Source organism: Wasmannia auropunctata, unplaced genomic scaffold, assembly GCF_000956235.1.
Source record: "Wasmannia auropunctata unplaced genomic scaffold, wasmannia.A_1.0 LD335996.1, whole genome shotgun sequence".
Lineage (NCBI taxonomy): Eukaryota > Metazoa > Arthropoda > Insecta > Hymenoptera > Formicidae > Wasmannia > Wasmannia auropunctata.
The window spans coordinates 2718140-2740672 of NW_012026894.1; the positions used below are offsets into that span (position 1 = coordinate 2718140).

General features: G+C 36.0%; 1 protein-coding gene across 4 annotated transcripts; it reads left to right on the plus strand.

Annotated features, from left to right (window-relative positions):
• The first annotated feature begins 6170 nt into the window (after nucleotides 1–6170).
• LOC105453689 (UDP-glucuronosyltransferase 2B18-like) lies at nucleotides 6171–18265 on the plus strand. 4 transcript variants are annotated; one of them, XM_011695845.1, is made up of 8 exons: nucleotides 6373–6501; nucleotides 8160–8311; nucleotides 13258–13403; nucleotides 15112–15637; nucleotides 16036–16406; nucleotides 16547–16766; nucleotides 16868–17087; nucleotides 17297–18265. In XM_011695845.1, exons 4-8 carry the CDS (start codon nucleotides 15160–15162, stop codon nucleotides 17586–17588), a joined length of 1581 nt encoding a protein of 526 aa, XP_011694147.1. In that variant the 5' UTR covers nucleotides 6373–6501; nucleotides 8160–8311; nucleotides 13258–13403; nucleotides 15112–15159; the 3' UTR covers nucleotides 17589–18265. The 4 variants fall into 4 exon arrangements, with proteins under 4 accessions (XP_011694149.1, XP_011694147.1, XP_011694146.1 ...); XM_011695847.1 differs by lacking the exons at nucleotides 6373–6501; nucleotides 8160–8311 and adding an exon at nucleotides 6171–6189; XM_011695844.1 differs by lacking the exon at nucleotides 8160–8311.
• The last annotated feature ends 4268 nt before the right edge of the window (nucleotides 18266–22533 follow it).

A 22533-nucleotide genomic window follows, 5' to 3' on the forward strand; every position in this document is an offset into this window, starting at 1 on the left:
AATATCTACTTTTATAGACGCTGTGATAAAGATCCAATCCTTTCCAGAGCAAATTACGACTGCGCTTCAGCCAGAAATAGAAAGAACAGTAAATCGCGGATATTATCACCTTCAGAGAAATTCTCCAAACTCCCCACGCTCTCGCCGACTTATTCTTTATTCTCCCTTCAAAACTGATTTATCGCGAATAATTCGTCGGCGCACTCGTCAATATTGTAAATATTGCCAATTTTGTCGTCGTAACTGCATTTTTGCGTGATTTACGGCAACAATATTACGGGCATCCCGTAACGGTAACGAAAATCCATCTGTCAGACGCTGATGTTTCATTAAAAGTTATATTTTATCCCCCATGCACAGAACATACCACTATATCACTTGTAAAACTTGGCGTTCCAACAAGATATATCGCTCTTCATTCTCAAGCGCCCGATATACAACCTCCACTAGTTAGAAATTATAGTTAACATCGCGAATTACGATTGTCGCGCGTACAATATCGTCCGCACCTAAATGCAGCGCGAGTTGTAAAACGTTTCGTCGCGCGATATAGCACACAACGTACACTAATTTACAGAGCGCTACAATCACCATTGTCATTACACTAATTGTAACGGGACCCGGGTTTAATCACAGTATATCGAAGCGACATTGCGAAACGCTTATGATACAACAAAGTCAACCAAATGTAGGAATTATTGTGCGGAGGAATGACATCGCACTAATTAATGACAGAGTGAAAGGGATAAGTTTTCGAGTCGCAATGCCATCCCAACGCGCTGCGACAACGAATTAGCCTTCCGCTGGCTCAAGGCCCATCAACTTTTCTTACGCGTATATTTCTCCGGGAGAGAAATATACGCAGCTATAGAAGAGGATGAAACGCGACAGACAGAAGTGTTTTATTCGTTCATTAGTCACATAGACCAGATTGAATTCCTCTCGAGTTTCCTTCCCTGGATACGATTGTAGAGCGGACGTGGGTGGAAGCAAGCTGAGGTTACGAGAAGATCCTTCGTCTCCGAGGTTTTACGACCGAGGGGGGAACGTAGGGTGAAAGTCAATTTTTCCGAGGATTTTCATTAGTTAGGCTGAGCCGGTAAAATCGAAGGATGACGCAACTGTCGCAGACACGACGCGACAGTAATTGACGATCCTCAGATTGGTCCTTACAGAACTAATATTAAAATCTATCACAATTTGCCGAAATCCGATTTATATATTCAATGGTATCTCATTTAATTAAGTTAGATAAGTTCGAGATTATTTTTAATAAAAATTTGGCAAACTTCATATCGATTCTGTTCAGAAATCTTTTCATTTTATGTATAATATTAAATTTCATATTAAATTGTTGTCTGATCTTTCATCACTAACTATAAACTGTTATGATTTCTGGCAAATTGTTGGTAAGTGCTATCTCGATTTCATTTTTAATATATTGATGCCGTTAAAAAGTACGGATGATTTAGAAAATCCCATGTATCAATACGTCATCAGTTAGAATTAAATTTTGTTTAAAACTTATAAAAACTTTAATAACATCTTTATTAATAATATTGTATTCCAAATCAGATTATTAATTTGAATTATCCACCAAACGCTTTTACGCAAAACCATCGAATAACGCGATGATAATTGGTTGAATTCTTTCAATGAGATGAATCAGCTCCAATCGGCAAAGTCGTACTTTCAATGCGCATGCCAAATGCGAGATATCGGAAAGCCATGGAATTAATTGACAAGCGAAGCTCGCCCTCATCTCTCCTCCATGCCGATACATTCCTGAATTCTGAAATACTCGCGGCGCACACGTATACACTTTAAATCGACGGACGGTGTGCAACGGTGTCGCGACTGGGTTCCTGTCAGCCTCCCGTATGATTTATTGCCGGCACGAACAAGCTCCTCGTAATTTACGCACCCTATTCCCCGCGTCCCCCCTCCCCTCCCCCCCAGCCTTCGATGTTATTTCGCGAAACGTCCAAACAGTCGCGCGGTCGTGTAACGTTGACGCGACGAAAGGAACAATTCGCCTCCCGTTCATGGCGCCGCATATCCGTTCGGGCTCGTAGTTCGTGATAATTATTCCGCAAAGTTGATAATTATGACGTCTACTAGGAAGCTGTCGTTCCTCATGAATGATTAATAATGTTAATTTTTACATGGCACTGTTGAAATTTGAGATCGATTAACCGTGAACAGAAATGAGCTTTAATGGACGCATTACGCCAACATCAATGATTGAGTTCTGTATCGGAAACAACGATTGTATAATTCATATTTGTCGTATATCGAATCGAGATTTCTGACAAATCATTTAAATATTCCTTTAATTAAAAAAAATTGGTACATATAAATCTATAATGCAATAAGTGTTAATTGTATCTTAATATCGTTTAAAAACGCGTTATTCTTACTATATTTGACAAACGCAACTTGTACAACTCACGAAGTTGAACTTAGCCGTCGAAAGACCGTCGAATACCGTAAAGTTATAAACCGCAATAAATCGTCGTAATGTAGGTTAACGCCAGAGCGGAAGAATTATCTGCCGAATTTACGACGAGCTTGTTGCCAAAACCGCCGTCGTAAAGAAAGAAGGATCCACATCTCACCGAGAAAGAGAGGAGAGTCGGTATCCGCGACGATAATGGACCGTACACCACCGTGGTATGGGTGGACGGATGCAACCGAGGTGGTTAATTTAGAAAAAAGGATTGCGCTCTGGACGTAACGTTTGTAATCCTTAACGAAAGATCGCGAATACGTCGATGAATTTAAATCGCGAAAGATTCTTTTACAAGAAAAAAAAAACGATGGAGAAAACAAGTATAAAGTAATAATCTTTAATCGCTTGAACTATTTTTTTAATTTTCTACGAATTATTTTCGATTTGTTATTGGACACTTACCCCATCCTCGGTGATCATCACGGGAAGAAGGGTGTAATTTGACTTACCGAATTCTGACGCCGCCGCCGTTCCTAAAATTAAACAAATTCAAATTGTTAACTTTTTTTGTCATAATTAGAGTTTTTGAAGTAAAACTAGATGTTGGATAAATATGTTTCTATAAAATCAGATGTAAAATTTTATCAAATTAGACTACGTTTTTGAAAAAACGTAGATTACTTTACTTTCGAGGAATGCACAATTGATCTAAATGCATTAAAATTTGTCAGCAAATCCAACAAACAAATCTTAAAATTAGACAAGTTGTACATGCATCTAAGAAAATTTAAGTTAAGGAAGATTTGATAATTGATTATTCAATCTTCGAGATATCGTGTGCGGAATAACAAATAAGACAGGCGAGAGAGAGAGAGAGAGAGAGAGAGAGAGAGAGAGAGAAAGATATGTATTGCTACCAATATGATTATTCATATGAAGCGACCGTGACTCGCATTTGTTTGTCAAGATATGTAGGTTAATGAGAAGTTAAGTTATACTATAACATAGATATGCGCTTAATATACATTCCATGCGCGTCTACGTTGCATTCTCCTCAGTAACGAAATGCATATTGTTATGCCATGTCAGCTTTCTGAATTACTATTCATCTTTACTGATAGGCTTCATGCAAATCTATTCTTGCACTATTCCATGTAGATACATCTTAACGGAAGTTCATTTGCCTCGCGAAGGTCTATTTATAAGTAATATAATATAATAAGATTTAACAATTTCTAGCTAGCTCTAAGAAACATTCTTATCATAAAATAATTACTCAGAACTTTCTTATATTAATGTAATGTAAAATTTCTCTTATTTAAAGTCAATAGTTAATCATACACTTTTTTTTATTCAAATTATTTTCGCAGAAATTATCGCATCGTCATAATTCCTGCATAAACCCGCCCAAGAATCTAGCTCTCGCGGTTTACGTAATCCAGTTTGACAATGAAATGGGGATGACTATTCATCCAATGCGTCCCTCGTTAAACAATCCGAGCCGGCCTCTCGTGAAATTAATTTCCGGAGGAAGATTCATCACGGTCGCGTTTAATTCTTCTTTTCGGTATGCATTTGTGCCGATCACTCACTTTCTTTACTAACTTGTGCAAAACGACGAAAGTGAATCTGATCAGCGGCACAGCGGAAACACCGATAAAGATCGAGCAAAGACGATCCCCGACGTAAGGCCCGCCCGTAAATTTAGAAGTGAATCCTATTTGAGTACGATCCCTTCAATCCGCGTTAGAAACGGATTATGGAGATAATTTCGCCGAGTCGCTCCTAATCAGCTTCCATTTACCACAACCTGATGAGAAATTCGCTGAATCTTTGACTCTCCTCACGTGTCAGAAGATAGAGATTTCTCGATGGAAATCTTCATCCTTCGAGAAATTTTCGCGTGAACTTTCTGCTCGCTATAATTATACTTGAGCTGTTAATGAACTGACACTAATTGCGAAAACGCCACATTGAAAGACTCGACTTGAACAAAATGTACACTTACAAATTGTATATTTCACAAATTATGAACAAATGATTTTATTCAATATGACAAATTTTCGATTTCTCGTTTTATAATCGTGGAAATTAAATACTATAATAAAATAAATAGATATCTCCTCTCTCTCTCTATACTAATTTCCCTCGAACTATTTGCTTGCATGCTTGCATGCTTGCATACGTGCTTACGTTGAGCAGTTTCCGTTTCGCAACATCATAAACATCGTATCGCGCGGAAGCCATTACCGTGAGCAACTCGATTCTCCGCAAGGTCGATATCGCTCGTTCACGGTAGAGAGTGTAGAGACGCGAGCTGATCAATATTAATCGCATTCCGTCAGTGGTGACGGGTTCCTCTGATTGACGACGACAATTAATGCGGGTCGTCGGGTTATGCCTCAGATAAACCGGCCGGTCCCTTCCCCGGTGTATGTATGTTATATGTATGTACGTGTGTGCTGCCAGAGCGCGCGTGGACCGTATTTACGTTCGCCAATTTACATGACCGGAGGCGTTAGCGCGCGCGCACAGAGTCTCTCGCTACTTCACGCGCCATCACACGCGCGTGCAGGTACGCGTGTGCGAAGCTCCCTAAGTCGCATACGGCCAGCTGGACAGGACTGCGAACGGAATTTCCATCTGGCGCCCGTCGTTATCGCGAATCAGCCACTCGCAGTTACCACGCTGCGTCTAGCTCTCATCGCGTACGGAATCGGTTGGACGAAGAATAGACGTGAATAATTCATCGAGTTCCGACAGCACTTTCGGCCGTCCGCGTGGCTCACGGCGGTAACCGCTCTGTCGCCCGCTCCACTCTTTTGTGTTCTTTTTTTTTTGTTTTTACTTCTTTACTTTTGGAATTCATAGTTCGTTAGCGTCGGGCCAAACAGAATGCAGACGCGGCTGGCATGCATTCGCCGTTAATCGTGAATGCGCGGTGGCCGCGCCACGCCGCGCCGGGAAGAATTGCGACGCTGCGGCAATCAGATTTAACGACGCCGGTAGCTCGACGAGGTGAAATTGACCTTTTCATAACTGGATCAATTCTTGTGCGGTCTTTGAATAATACCTACGACCTCTCGCCGAAGTACTCTCTTCGCGAGAAATGTCGATTAGCTGCCAAATTATTTTAGTAACAGACAATCTAAACTCAATTAACAAAAGACTCAAAATAAAGATGAGCACGATAACTGATGCAATCGAGTACACCAATTTTTCAACGATAAAAATAGTTATTATAACACTATTGATATTCATTAATATCTTTATTTAGTTTATCATCAAGAAACTATTATAATTCGAATTGTTAATTTTTTTTACGTTGTTTTTACGTTGTATGTAATATATCAACATTATATTAATAGATAACAAATATAATTAATTTTATATCAATAATTCCAATTAATGAATTTTTAAAATTTTGTGTTTTTTTCTTTCTTATTTTTCTTATCTTATCTTTCAAAAGTATCCTCATATTCTTACAACATATAATTACAAGTCAATGTCAAAACGTCGTTAAAAATTAATGACCTGGACAGTTAAAAATTAATGACCTGGACAGTTAAGTCGACTAGTTCGACTAGTCGAAGTGAATTACAGTAAAATTATTTATATGTGTTTTAGAGCACTACCGGCAATAAAGGCTTTTTGTAAGAGCAGCACCTACTATATATACGAACATGCGCACGAATTATATCATCCATTTCTCAAAAATCTTTGCCTCATTTTACATAGTACTATCAAAATTGTTTCTGGATATATATAAAATAACATAATTTTGAAATTATAATTATATATAATTATGTAAAAACGTGTATAACTTTTAATTTTTAACAAGAATTGAGGTGTACCGGGGACAAAAATAACTAAGTACAGTTGTAACATCGTCAATATTATTAAAACTACAATAGGTTTGTGTTAATGTGTGGCCATAAAGCAAAAATTATAAGATATACCGACATTAGACATACCGGTTTGTTAGTTCTTTGTCGGTCCACGAAACGTGCACGTGTATAAGAGCAAGAAATACTTTTTTCATTCCTCAAGTAAGTTTTATTATATGCACAAAATTTAAAATATTTTTGTTTTTTATAATGAAAGTACAATTAGTACGTATTATTTTAAAATGTTTTAGTAATCATCTATAATGTTGATCATTTGCATATTTTAATTGATTTTCATTTATATATTTATTTTGAAACTTTACTTCGAATCATAAATTAGGGAACAATTGTAATATCGATGCCTGGGGACAATTGTAGCGTTACAATCGTCCCCAGATTTGCTTGGTTTTATTTGAGTGTTGTTTTTCACAATGTTATTTGTACTTATTAGAAGAAAAGAGAACTATTTTTTGTTTTTATATAAATTTTGTCTTTTTTTATCTTGTTATAGTTAATTTTATTAAATATATATTGCATATCTACAATTAACATATATGATTATAAATAATTGTATTGTGTAAAACTTAATAAATAGCTATAAGTGTTTACTTATGAATAATATGGTACCATCGTCCCAGAAGCTGAAACGATTATAACAGTATTTCTTATAGCGTTTAAACAGTAATAACTTTTTTCCTAGTTACATTACAAGATTAAATACAAGAAAATTTTGTAGTTAAATAAATTCTACATCTAAAGATATAGATTTTAATGTAAATATTATAGTTTAACTGTTATAAGAGTTTAAATTCAAAATGTTACTTTTGTCCTCGGTCTATCTTATTCTTGCTTTAAAAATTGTGTTAGAAATAATTTGATTTCACATACGATATATTCAGCATAATTATATTGATTAACAATTTACAATTAATTGTAAATGCGAGTTAAATCTGTCACAGAAAATTAGTAACTAATTCATTCTTTATCCTGAAACGTCTAAAGAGATCTATCTGTAAGGATATTTATGTCTAAATTTATTTCCAATACAGAATTGTATAGTAAGTACTAATTAATACTACTGTATAATGTATACTAATTAATACCAATTACTATACAATTCTGTACTATACAATTGGAAATAAATCTAGACATAAATATCCTTGCAGATGGATCTCTTTAGACGTTTTAGGATAAAGAATAAATTAGTTATCTAATTATCTGTGACAGATTTAACTCTCATTTATTAAAAGTCTTCCTGGTATTAAAATGTCTCTGCCGAGTAATATAAATTAAAGTGTAAAGCTAAAGTGCGAAATCTCTTATCTGTATATAAATGACTAGGTTAAAATAAGAAATAGACATCTCGTAATTGGAGCTCGTATAATTGGAGTTCATTAAAACTTTATACGCAGTAAAGTAATTCGCAAAGCATTACCAATCGATGCGAGTCGCCACGCCGACACGGTCGCGGTCTACAAGGGCGTACGAAATTCGAAAGTTCGTCAAAAAGCAATTCGTTACACATCGAATTATCTTTCCCAATGCACGTAGCTATTGGCGTGGTTGGTGCTATATACGGAACAGCTGGCGCAACCAGATACGCCGGCAAAACATTTTCACCTCGCTGAATTGTCAACGACATTGCGCGCCGCGGCTTAATCCGCGTTCAGCTTTTTCCATCCGTTTCGTTTGCCCGTACGGCAGACGTATCGATTATGTTCGCCGTTTCAAAGTGGCTTCGTTTGCCGCAATCGCGAGACCGCGTGTTTTTCTCCCCAACCTAGGCGGCTCGCTATAACTGGCTTTTTTTTTAATGACAGTTCCGCTGAGTCGATGGCATGGTATATCGTCACGGGTCTCGTTAGCAAATTCGATGATGGCGCCTACGGTTAGCGTCATCGATCCCGAAATCTCGTTATGTTTCTCGATATGATATCGCCGAATACGAAAAAGGCGGCCGCATCGCTACGAGGTAAAATATTGTGCGGTTCTCTGCACGGTATATTTCATACAGATAACATCGGCTTTCGTTAACCCTTTTTTCAGGGGTCAACGGCATATCCAACTTTGATCCTTCAAAGTGAGATGAAATATGACGGAGTTCATCGGCTCGTACCTCTCTTTTCAGGGAACGCATTTACTGACACCGAATTCAGAGATATACACAGTTTAATAAAATCCATCTATCAAGAAACTGCTATTAAAATATTTATAAAGATCGACGTATTAACGTATTCGCGCAAAACACGTTGTAAATTAAGTTGAGTAATTGAAAAGTACAATTTTCGAGTAATATTTTTTACAGTAATTTATTGATATATATTCGTAATATAATTCTTTTATATCATTTTCAAATAAAGTTTAAACGAAACGTGATTTTCTTGTATATGTAAGCATGTATAGATCATTTTTAATTACACACATTGTAATCAAACGTTTTTTTTCTCTAAATAATTTCTCATCGGCAGTAAAACTGTACAAAATAAAATGACTTGCACCGGTTGACGGTTTTATAACAAAATCGATAATGTTGGACGTTGCTGCCTGATCGGTGATCGCTCGGTGAAAAATCGAATGCGCAAAAATCGTAACTACAGTCGGCCGTTATCGGGCTCTTGCACGTTAGCTCTCCGGACGGCTGATTTTAATCCGTTAAATGCCATTTCCTTGTACACGTCAGCTGCGAACCGATGAGCTTCGGAGGCATCGAATGTCCGGCGCTTCGCCAGCCATTTACTGCCGGGAGCTAGAGCTCGCCCGGCTCTCGAGTGCTCTCTTACGCCATTCTGTGCCGATTGCATCGAAAACGCGCTTGTGTGCGCTTATACGCTGCAGTATATGTCTGCACCGAAGCGCCGAAGCCCAAACGCCGCGAGTGCATTCGATCGGATATGAGCGGCGAAGATGAAGGAAAAATTGGAACTATACGAAAATCTGATTCGACCGGTTGAAAATGTGCATATTTCGCGAAATCGTAATAAAAAACCACACCGTGGTATCACGGTAAAATCATGCGTTATAGACTGACCATGCGTTACGCTGAATTTTCTACAGATATATATATTTCGAAATACACCCCTAGTGTCCCCCTATTATAGATGTTTTATGCTCATATTTCATCTCACTTTGGAGAACTCATCATACATGGCTCTCGTCCGTGTGTGTGGATATGACGAGGGTTTTAATTAAAATTTAGCCCAAAAAACACGTGATACATTTGCAAGCACAAATAACGTTACAGCGTCCAATACCGGACGAATCTTCGACGCAATGTGGTGCCGCGAGAAAAGAATAAAACTGCATTCATTCGCTCGTAACTCATACAGTGTACATTGGCAAGTATCCCATAGTCCTGGCTGCGTACATGCACGTCAGATGACAATCCCCCGGACAGTATGTGGCGGGATAATATTTCGTAGTTTATCCACCGATGGACTCATGCTGGTTGCAAAAGCTCCGTCGTTCATTACGTTTGCGCGAACTGTTCGTAGCTATCCGCGAGATATCGCGTCACACCGGTAAAAAGAGAGAGACAGAGACAGACAGAGTGAGAGAGAGAGAGAGAGAGAGAGAGAGAGAAGAAACGGTGGATACGAACGAAAGGGAAAAAAAGGGAATATTCGAGAGCGACCGAACACCCCCTCGGGACGAGAGGGTACTCCCTCCACGAAGCTCGTAAATTCTTCTGTTGCGGCACGTTCGTAAACTCGTTTCGTCGTGGTCGGGGCGTGACGCTGCGTTATAATTAACATAGGCTGATGCGCGGTATAAATTACAATTATACATGATTTACAGGATGCGATAGCTGCGGTCTGACCCCTCCGACTACCTTCGCATCTTCGCCTCTCCTCGTTCACCAACACACCCCTACGCGCTTTCAAAGCTTCCTCAATCCCCGCCGCGTGGTATCGTCGTCTATTTCCGCAACACACCCCGGATGACCCTCTTCACCAGCGAACTACTAAATAAACATGTCCGTACCAAACCGCAACGCGTTGCGTGCGCTGTCGTATTAAAGGCGATGTTAAGAGTCCCGCTTGTAACACCTCCGCATTCTCACGTTGCACCAACGCGCCGCGCAGACTGGTGCACCGGTAATGCCTTCGCGCACCGTGCATTTCAAATCCACCCCATCTGTGGAAGCATCTTGACTGTGCGACGAAATTCGTGCGTCGCGAAACTTTAATGTGTTCGTAACCAGCAGCCGCATATATGTTTTTTTTTTCTAAATATCTGCATAGCATATACAATTTGTATTTCACCTTATATTCAGAGTTTTTATTTCTGATACGCGTTCAAAAATTCTCAAACGTGTTAGAAATAAAAAAATGAATATGGAGAAAAAGTATCTTGGATTCAAGAATGTTCGAGAGAACGTAGAGCTTAATCAGCGTTTCTCCAGAGATAGAGTTTTTTTTCCTAACAATTTTATTTAGAAAGTCAGAGTCTCTTTTTTTCTTTTACTAAATGAACAACCGACACGGCAAAAATTTAAGCAAATGCACGAAAGCCCTTCCAATTTTGCGGAGAAACTCCTGACGGTCTATCCTATAATGCAAATTCGTAACTAGATCCAGATAGCCGAGTAAAGCTGAACCTAAGACACGTCGTCGGTTTCACAGCGTCGGTTTGCATGTCTGTAAATGTATGTGCCAGGCCGTACCGAGGTCGAGTCACGTGCTAGTCAACGACAGCGGGAGTCCTCTTAATTATGCCACCCAGTTCTGCACGAGACACAATATGGGAGTTGCGGTTAATAATTTCAGCTTTGCTGAAACGTACGCCAAACTTCCAGAAGAATTCAGGCGGTACCAGGAATGCCTTCAGGTTGTGTTGTTACCACGCTAAGTGTAAGTAATTGCCTCTGCATATATAGTTTCGTTGCATATTACCCGTCTCTTTATCGTGACCAAACTACATCGATATCGGAAATAAGATTCACACATCGTAATTTAAATTTATTCAAAGTATAAGCATATATAACTGTATATATTCTTCAATTTTATATAGGTAATTTCTTCTTCATATGATTTATGTATTTTAAAGCAAATTATGACGTATTTTTAATTATCCGTTTAATTATCTAAATAAGGATTTAAAGACTCAATTTGATGCATGGTTGCTACATTCTAGTGTATCTTTAGCTATACGAATTAATCGAAAAAAAAAAAAAAAAACAAATTTACAATATTTACCGTAAAGTTTTATTTTCCGTAGAATAAGGCGGTCGATACAAAAAGCTTTAATTCAAAGGCAGAATTTACTTTAGGCGTATGATTCGTGTGTAATTGTCGGAAATCGTTTTGCGAAGAAATGTCTATCTGCCAGGCGTCTACCGATCGTTCCCGTCAATTCGCAATAGTCACGCACAGCGGTGGTGCCATCGCGGACAATATCAACGTTTTTATTATGACAGCTGGTGACCCGACTGGTAAACTCCGAAAGCGGACGTGCCATTACGCGTTTAAAGCAATTTCCGGAAATCCCTCGTGACGTTCGACAAATGGACTGGAGTCATAAATAGTTCCGCAGTTCTGGGTTGAAGCACGACGAGCGCCGATGCCATTCCGTTTCTGTCTCTCTCACACCCGCTCTTGCTTTCGCTCTCCTCTCCCCTTCCGTGAACGTTCCGCGAAAGATTAATGTGAATTTTATTATTACGACTCTTATATACGTACGACACTAACTCAGAAAAGGACCGCCTCTCCTAACGTTTCCATCGTTATTATCGAACTTATCCTCGGGTTGTCAGAATTACGAAGCCCTCAGTAATGTCGCGGGGTTACGAAAGTTCCCGTAACTTTTCAAGTACTTATGTATTTAATGTAGGCGTCTATCGTCATTACGAACGAAATCGTTCGTCATGAATTATAGATGGTAAAGAGTCGTAATACCTAATTAAAGGCGCATCGACTATTACAGAAGAGAGAAAGATTAGATATAATGATTATCGGTATAAGTATAAATATATAAAAAAGAAAAAAATACGTGGTACTCATTTACTACATCATGTATGTAATTAAAGTTTAAAGCGTCCTTGGAGAGAAAATTAAAAATTAGTCAAATTCAACAAAGTACGTGTGGATAGCTCAGATTAAACGGAGCACTTCCGAGTTTCCCCAATTCTCAACAAACTACCGTCAGGGTAAATTAGCGAATGTCCTTGCACTTGTACATTTTGGTGCAAAATGCAAGAACAACCGTCAGGAATTTTGATCTCATGTATGCAAGTACGCGCGAATACTTCGGACTAAACGGAGTAGTTTCGCGCTGCAACTTTCAACAAACTATTTCTTTTTACGAGTATCAGGAATTTTAAAGAGTATCCTCGCACTTGTATGTTTTGGTATAAAGAATAACCGTCAGAAATGTTTGATCTCGTGTAATTAATTTTATTGAAATAAAACACAAAGTGTATGATTGTATTTAGTATAAGTATATGATTGATTCTATAGTATTTAATTGAGCTAAAAAATCGTAACCATAAAGAAATAAAGACATGCTTATGAGAGATAATTTTTTGATATTTAGTATAAGTTCACAAGCATCTTTAAATTAGGCAAGCGAAATTTAAATTGTGTCCGACAATCGATATATATCACATACAGCAACGTCAAGATGCCGCGTTTTAAAGAATCTCAGTTTAGTTCTCAATGCGCCTGAATAGAATGATACTATAGCTAATGTTATTAATACAATTCTAATATTATTAAAGTGTGACATAAATTTTCAAACGCCTTAGAAGAGGGGAGAACAATAAAATACAAGACAAAAAACAATGGTCTATAAAAGTATTAATGTGACAATAATTTTAAGAATTACATTTAAGAATATTATTGATATGTTATCGGTCATGTTAGTCGATCGATGGAAGGTAATGGCCGAGAGTACATTTACCACGAAAATTTCTTCTAATAGACCGGAATTGACGTTAAAACTACAAGTCCCATATATCAACGGATATATACGGACAAAAAAATTACTACATCTTTGACAAAACTACGGACTAAAAAGAAGAAGAAGAAGAAGAATTGGTCGACGAAACTATTGCAAGGAGCAATTTGGTGAGTCAAATTTTTATTTTATAACTACTAATTTTGATGTTTTATCAAACCGATTCTTTAATTAAAAGTCCAAAAACTTTAAAAAAATTCTTGCAAGATTGTACTTTGTCGTCCTCTTGTCTTTCATATCACATTAACAATTTTGAAATTCTGTCTATCGGAAAAATACAAAATAAATTTAGTTAATGTAATTAATTTCACACACGCCATTATATAATAGTATATTCATATATTATTCATATATTCATATATATTCATATATTATTATTTTATCTTATTCGAGAATCGGACCTCTCTTTTTGAAATTATAATCTTTAAATAATACTTTTAAACAATGCTTTAAATAACGCTTTTGCTGGAATTGCACTAGTGGACTCTATTACAGACTATTGTTCCGTGTTGCGGCGACAAGCAACAGTCAGATTTCACTTTCTTGCGATAGAAAGAAAAACGGGGTTTGGTCCGCGCGGTCAGATAGAGAAATAGGCGGTGTGTGAAAAATGAAGAGGACGAGGAACGAAAGAAACTCTACAACCTCTACAGAGTTTCGGTCCGTCTATTCCGCGAGTTTTTACAATCTGTCACGGTCCGTCGAATGTGCACGCGCAACGTATACCATCGGTTTCAAACGAATTTCACTTTTCACCCAAATACAGATTTGACCGTGACTCCAAGTCACGTAGCGGTAGAAAAGTGTAAGAAAATATCCTCTCTGTCGATTGCCGTAATGTAGAATTTCAATATCACACGAGCGTTTATACTTGATATGCAAAATCGTCGCATTTGAAAAGTCGTATGTATAATTGTACATTCAATAAGATTACTAATAAGCCGCAGGCTATGTAGATAACGTTATATTTATAATTATTTCGTATATCAGTATTGCTAATATATTTAGATTTTGAATATGTACTCTAAATGCAAATTTCGTTGACTGCGTCCGGAGAAGCTATCAGCGTTACTGCGTTATTCTATCTTTCATGCATTAGACATAAAACAAGAATAAAATGACGTAAAAGCGCTGATAGCATGCTCCCCGGATTAGCTTATGTCTTTTAAGTAGCGCATATCCAACTCGAAACTTCATTCAGATAATCAGATGTTACGTTCTTGTACAGTTAAAATATATTCATGCACTCAGTTGCACGTCACAAAGCCTACATGTCATATAAATTGAAACGCACTTGGTAAGAAACTACGTATTATTCGTATTATTAATTTATTAATTCGCTTATTTTGATCAGAAAAAAAATTAATTTACGGAGTAAATTATTTGTTATAAATCAGATATGCACTTTTAAAAACAATCGCACTGCAGCATTACTCAACACTAACAAATTACGACGAGAACTATGTACAGATCATCATTCATTAGATAAGTAAATTTTATACGGATAAAAAATTGGAATGCTTTTTAACATTTTGCGTTTAATTTCGAGCGGGATAGGACTCCAGTGACCATGTCAAGTTAAAATAAATAAATAAATAATACAAATAAGCAAAGCACGCCTTTTTCAGTCAAAGTGAATCTTGGTGTTTAATAATATTTTTATGTGAATTTTTCAAGACTGACAAATAAAAAAATCAACGCGCAGTTGGCATGAATTAAAAATTGTAAAAATTCCAACCTCGACCGTATAGCTTTTCTACTTTTGCGTTATTCACATACATCGGTTTTATTTATTAAAAATGTTTCGTTAAATTGCAGCAATGACAATTAAGTTTGCACTAAATTCGATTTATTATCGATGGTAAAATGAAGCCGAATACCGAAATAACATTTTGGATAACGTGGCTCTTATACGTTGCCATACCGATAGAAACTGCAAAGATCTTGGCGATTATTGCAATACCATCCTACAGTCATCAAATTCCTTATCGACCATTATGGACCACATTGAGCCGAAGGGGACACGAAATCGTCCTTTTAACAACGGATCCGATCAATGATCCCAGTTTGACCAATTTGACTGAAATCAACTTCGAATTTAACTACAAGCTAATAAGAAAAATAAATTTCGTCAAAAACGTAGGAGCCCAAACGTGGCTAAATTCAGTACGCACACAAGTGTGGTCTATGAGTCGAGAAGTAGCAGAAAACATTTATAAGCATCCGGAAGTACATCAGCTATATGCACCGGATAGTGATCGAAAATTCGACGTAGTAATTGCTGAAACTATAAAGACACCTAGTTTGTATGCCTTGGCACACAGATTTAATGCACCTCTTATAGGTAAGAATAATGATATATATAAAATTGTTATATATTTACAAATGTTTCATTTAAAATTTATTACTTTTTAGCGAAATATTATATGAAACATACAGAGCAAAGCTATAGATTATTTTAATTTTCAAATTTTTAATGTCCTATATTTCCGTATTAATATATAAACTCCACATATAACTTTTATTTAAATTTTAAGTAAGTTTTATATTCGCAAAATTAGTTGAAAACATTAGTTGTATCATGTTGTTAGTCCACTTGGTTTATTGATATTTTTTTCCCTTTTGAGTCGTGATTATATAATATTATAATCCACAAAAAAATATAAAAATTATATTAAGTATGAACAAGTTATGAAGTAAAGAACTAACTGCATTATATGACATGTCTAAATTTATTTACAGGCGTGTCAACGTTTGGATTGTATAATAATAATTATTATCTACTCGGTGCACCTGTTCTGTCATCACATCCTTCGGCATGGGAAATGGAGGATGACACCGGTTTCAATCTGTCATTATGGCAGAGAATAAAGAATTTTGTTCGTCAATGGTATCACATATATTGCGTATTAAATCATTTTTACCCTGAGCAGCAAGCGATAGCAGAAAAATATCTCGGAAAAAATATACCGGACATAAGCGACATGGAAAGAAACATAAGTTTTGCTTTCTACAATCAGCAAGAAGCTATCTCGTTTGTTAGACCGAGAACATCAAATGTTTTAGCATTTGGAAATTTTCATATTTCCAAAACACCCGCTACTTTACCGGAAGTAATCATTCCATTTAATATAGTTGAAATTTTGTTTAAAAAATATTATATTCTTATTTACTTCGTGTCTAAAATTCGTTTCCGTATGTATATTTTCTCTTCTCGAATACGTATAAATAGAAGATAATTATTTTGTTCCAGGATTTGAAGAAATTTATAACAGACGCACCAAATGGATGTATTTATGTGAGTTTAGGCACAAATGTCATGATATCATCACTGCCAGAACATGTGCAAAACATATTTCGAGATGTATTTATAAGTTTGCCATACAAAATTCTGTGGAAACATGACAGTGAATTACCAAATAAACCAGACAATATTTATACCGCTAAATGGTTTCCTCAACAGAGCATTCTCGGTAAATCTATATAGCGCCATAATTCGAATAAAAATGTACCTACGTTTACAAAGATATATTTTTATAACCTTCATTAACCAATTCCCCTTTTCGTTTTGTAGCTCATCCAAACATTAGATTATTCATATACCAAGGTGGGCTTCAAAGCACGGAAGAAGCTGTTTATTATACAGTACCACTCTTAGGACTACCAGTATTAGCCGACCAGTATGCTCAAATCAACAAAATGGTATCTTTAGGAGTTGCAAAACGTTTAAATCTTATGGATCTATCGAGAGAAAGCCTGAACGCATCTATAATGGAAATTTTGAGTGATAAAAGGTATTTATTTTTTCATAAACATCTTCTTGTGTCATGTCATTAATTATTTTCACAGAAATCTAATTGTTATAAAATATTATTTTACATATACTTTTAATTCATATAAATATAATCAAATGCAATTGTAAAATAGTACATTTTTTCATATAAAAATGTATTACTTTTCTTTATAATCTTCTTGTATAAAATATATTATTACTGTTCTTTAGATACAAGAAAAGAATGCTCAAAGTTAAAATGCTAAATGAAGATAAACCTTACGACGTTTTGGAACATGTAATTTGGTGGATTGAATTCGTCATTCGTCATAAGGGTGCTCCTCATCTGCGCACCAATATTGCTCATGAGCCTTGGTACCAAAGATATGACATGGACATTATAGCAATTTTATCAATTGTCATATTTGTAACGTTACTTTGCACACTAGTAATTATTTATAAATTATTAAAAATTATATCTAATTTTACGAAAATATCAGTAGTCAAGAAGAAAATTAATTAACTCTTGATATGCATAGCATAATTATATTGTATTGATAGAAAAATTGATAAAAACTATATTGAAAATACAGTCTATAAACTTCATAGAAACATTAAAAATGCGAGGAGATCTATAATATATTATTATTCACCACGTTGAGTAACGTTCCGTAATTGCCGCAATCGGATCGCGCAGTTTTAAATTTATATCGCTGTCATCAATAATTGTTCGTTGAAACGTAATTCATGCCTGCTAAATAATTACATTGTCGTAGTGGAAAGTACCTGCCTGTCTGGTTTTCATGTAATAATGCGTAGGACAGTTATAATGGAAGCGATGTAAATGCATAATTAAAGACAGCGGGTTGTAATAAATTTTTAAATGGAATATGTTTTGTGTACAAAGGGTTATTACGCAATAGTTTAATTCAATACAAATAATACATAAAATATATTCTTCTCTCTTTCTCTCTCTTTTCTGCTATTAATTTAAAAATTCCATTAAGCAATTATATTTAAAACCAAATTGCATTTCTTTACAATAAAAATTTTCTTTTATTATGATTTATCATAATGTATTTGACTACCTGCAAATATGTGGCAAATATTTTTTAATAAGCACACAAAGCGCACATTATGATACATTAATTGTATCCTATATGCTGTAATGTTAGATAAATAAAAATGTTATACAGTAAATTTGAGTAGATATAATATATTTAATTTGTATCATTATTATATATTTGTATACATATGTTAATATTTATGGTTCATATCAACATAATAATTTATATAAAAATTATTTTTTTTATAAATAAACTGAAAATATATTATATTCGCATTTGTCCAAACATAAAAGGACATATCCAAATTACATACATTATATACTTTATTTTTCTTAATGTTTTAATATTCTATCTTTCATTTGTAAAAATTGATGCGTAATATTCTATATTTACAGTATGTTTTTTTAGAAATTATACATGCGGATTTGAAAAAAAAATCTGTTGTTGATGACTACCGGAGCTTTATTTATTCATTAATCTATCAGTAAAGTTCTACTACGTAATAAAGTTAATAAACTAAAAATAAAAGTAAGAAGTCACTTTAAATTTAATTTTCCACGTTTCAGAATTTTGAAAGAGTATAATTAATATACTCTTACTATACAATCTAACAATAAGCTTCTTGTGTGAATATGCAAGAGAAGAAAGAGAAAAAGAAAAATACAAATTTATAAGGATCTTTCACAAAATATACAAACTAATATTTAAATTATATACTGCAAGGACATAATAATACAGAAATAAAATTAATGTAAATAGAAAATAAACACAATCTCAGTCAAATATTGTAATAAATTATTCAAGTTATCGTTAAAATTATAAAATATAAAAAATAAAACAAATAAAAATAAAGAAATTACATTTAAATTATATCAAATAATAAAAAAAACATGACTTACTCTTCAAATATATTTTAAAATATCTGTCACGAATATAATATACTAATAATAATAATTTAGAATATTTAAATAACATCGATGTCACATTTATGAAATACAATAATGTTGCGGATAACGAAAATGTATATGAAGTTTCGTTTTACCAGTTTACCCTCGTTCCCCTTCTTGTTCCATTATCGGAAAGACCTTTTCTTTTTGTCACAAGGACGACATTCCCGGGAGGTTATCAAAAAGCGATAGAAAAGAACGTTTTCTCTTCATCGAGCGCCCTTTTGCGCTTCCTCGTTCTCTCTTTCCTGCACGAAACTCGCGCGTCAAGAGGCGTAATCGTTTTTGTACCCCGATAACGCGTTTTATCCCGCCACCTTTTCCGCGCTCCTTTCTGCCGCGATTCACCAAAGGCGGTAGCCTTTGAGAATCACGATTTTGTGGAACGATAGAGGCGTGCAGTTATTTGTTAAGAGGACATGGCAAAGTCGACGCGAGGACCAAGGACAAAGGAGATCAGACGCGAAAAAAGGAGAGACGCGCGTCGCACCTTGGAAGATGCAATCTGCCGTGGTATTGTTTGATGCGATTTGCCAGCAGTTATTGTTTCGTACGTCGCAGCCACGAAGTTACACAATTACGCCGACATCGTTGTACGGATTCGTCTCTCATGGCTCCTTGTCGGCCCCTCTCTTCCTTGACGTCTTCCCACTATTCCCTAGGGTACAAAAGCGGTTGCTGTCGAGAGTCCGTCGTAGCATACCGACTCTGTCGGATTGTTCGGGACTCGCGGAAGATTTCTGAATGAGAGAGAGAGAGAGAGAGAGAGAAAGCGAGTCAGGACTTTTTATTCTCGACACTTTTCTCGGTGTTTTCGCGTTTTTTTCGCATTTCTCGAGGTGCTATCAACCCAGAATGTCGAAAGACACGGACAAAAATGGATAGTAAGTGGCGTATAAAGAAAGTGGTTCGTGGTAAGAGTATTCTTGATGATTAAACGCATTATGGCTGAAAGTGGTTGTTTTCAGAGTAGCATCGGAAGCACATCGTTTATTCGCGAGATAACCATAGTTATTTCTTCTCGGAAGAAAGAAAATCTTTCTATATTTTTCCTTATCGAAGCGCAAAGTATTTTTATTATTATCTTTACACAACTGTTGAGTGTACTTTTATGAAGTTCTTTAATATTTTCACAATATAAATTTAAATTTTAAACTCATGAGATATTCTATTAATGTGAAATGATACGCTTAGTATCTCATTTATAATTTCGGAGCCATGTCGAAGATAAGTTCTTTTCAATCTAAAAAAGATCAGTTTCCTGACATTATGGGAAAATCAATAAAAAAGTTCTATACGCAACTTCCGAAGATCCAGATATTTCTTGGAAGAGTGACAGATATATAAGAAAAAATAAGCTTTTAGTCAATATATGTATAAGCGTATGTGTGTAGATATAGGTGTACCTATTATTCGTATGTGTGACGTATATATAAATGTATGTGAGTGTCCGCAGTGTATTGAGCCTCGGGTCTGTGGATTGTGGATTCGCTAAGTCCAAATGACTGTGCGGATCAGTCATCCCTTCGGGGAAGGTATCTCGCTAAGCTTTTCATCGTTGCCATCTTCTCTCTTTTGTTGAAACCCATCCCGGGAATCAAACGTCATTTGAACCGTTCATTTTGAACCAACAAAATTAATCGTGAAAACGACATACCCTCGTCCCGTTTCCACCGCCACAAATTTGTTCGGCTCTCCGCGCGGTGCACAGCTAATCTCGCCCATGGGATTCCAGGGCACGGATTTTCGGTCTACGTGCATATATTGTGCATATACAATATTTACATTAGAATGTAAACGATCTTCAAGCAGCTCGAGTTGTTGGCGCGCATGCATATTCCCCCGTCTAGACACCTCTTAGCACTTCGTCGAAATCGTCGAGTCGGCTCGTCCCCGTTTAATATGTACGAATACATAATTATCGAGTTATATACGTACTGTGCACGCGCAGACGGGTTCGCATGTGTTTACACGGTATAATTTCATACGAGGCGAGTTATCCAAATTGTACCAATTATGCGTAAATTATTGTGTGTATGGGGGGATGATGCAGTATACACATCGCGTGGGTGCAATTAACACCCGCGAAACCGATATCGAATAGCCAAAGATGCCTGGGAATGCTGACGAATGTTCAGTTATTACAAGCAGTAACAGTGTATAATACACGGTATCGACACCGATATTATTCACGTTTGATATTGATAACGATGTCATTGAGACAAACGTTGAGATAGAAATATCTCGACGAAGCGAAATTTAAATATTAATTGGACGTATCATTTCCTTTTTAAATTATTTATATATCGCATAAATCAGTGTCATATCGATCGTGAAGATTCATTCTTACGTGTCGCGCTTTCCTTTCGTTAGCGGGCTTCGAGTACGTTCTCCACGGAGCATCGATGAACGTGATACGAGTGCACGTACAACGACGCTCCTGGGTAATTACACGAGATTCTGCTTGCCGAAGCGCGATCTGTTATTTCCGTCCCTCCTTCTTTTTTTTTTTTTTTATTAGCCGACGGTGCGCATAGAAAGCTGTATAAACGAGATAGGCACCAGAAAGCATTCACAGCATCATCCCCTCGCCGACCTACTCGCTTTTGTTTAACGCCTTATCTCGCCCACTAGCAATACGATCTATCCAGCGCAAGAGAGTAAACCTAGCATCGGATTAAACGAAGATGGACCGTTATTCTTTCTTGAATTATTGCACGTCCCTCCTGCTACCTATCATTCTCAGTTACTGTTCCACATTTTGAGCTACGAAAAATATTTCTTAGTAATAATAATATTGTATTTATATAATACGGATTGTATGAGATTATGAAAAATGTATTGTATTCATGAAAAATTTAATAAGTAATTTACGATTAGTAATTTTACAATTAGTTCGTTTGGATTTGACAAATTTACTTTGATTGTTCACTTTGTTTTTACTTATTGCAGGAACCGTTCGAAATGTGTTCCACTGAAATTTACTAGATTGAGAAGATCGTGTGAATAAAAATAATATAAATTATACGGCATAATGAGTTACTTCGTCCCGCTGAAAGAGTACTCGTTACTTTACCAAGGTTTTCGCTTTGAACATGGTGAAAGATATTTCCCGAGAGTAATGGCATGTGATTACTCCTTTTTGAAAACCTGTACTTCGTTTATTTCTCGAATCGCAATTACTACGATTGCTCTGATGCTTTTTACAAGCTGACCGATCGTAGATCGAAACATTCTACACGTTATAATCTCGCGCATATACTTTTGATATAAGACACAGGAGACTACGTCTTCTGATAATATTAATTGTGACATTTCTACCGTTCCTATATGGCTACATTATAGCTGTATATTCAATATCTTTATTAATATACAAATAATCCATTTTACATAATATAAAATATTCAAGAAATAGTAATTTTTAAAATAATATCTAGCATATATATATATATAT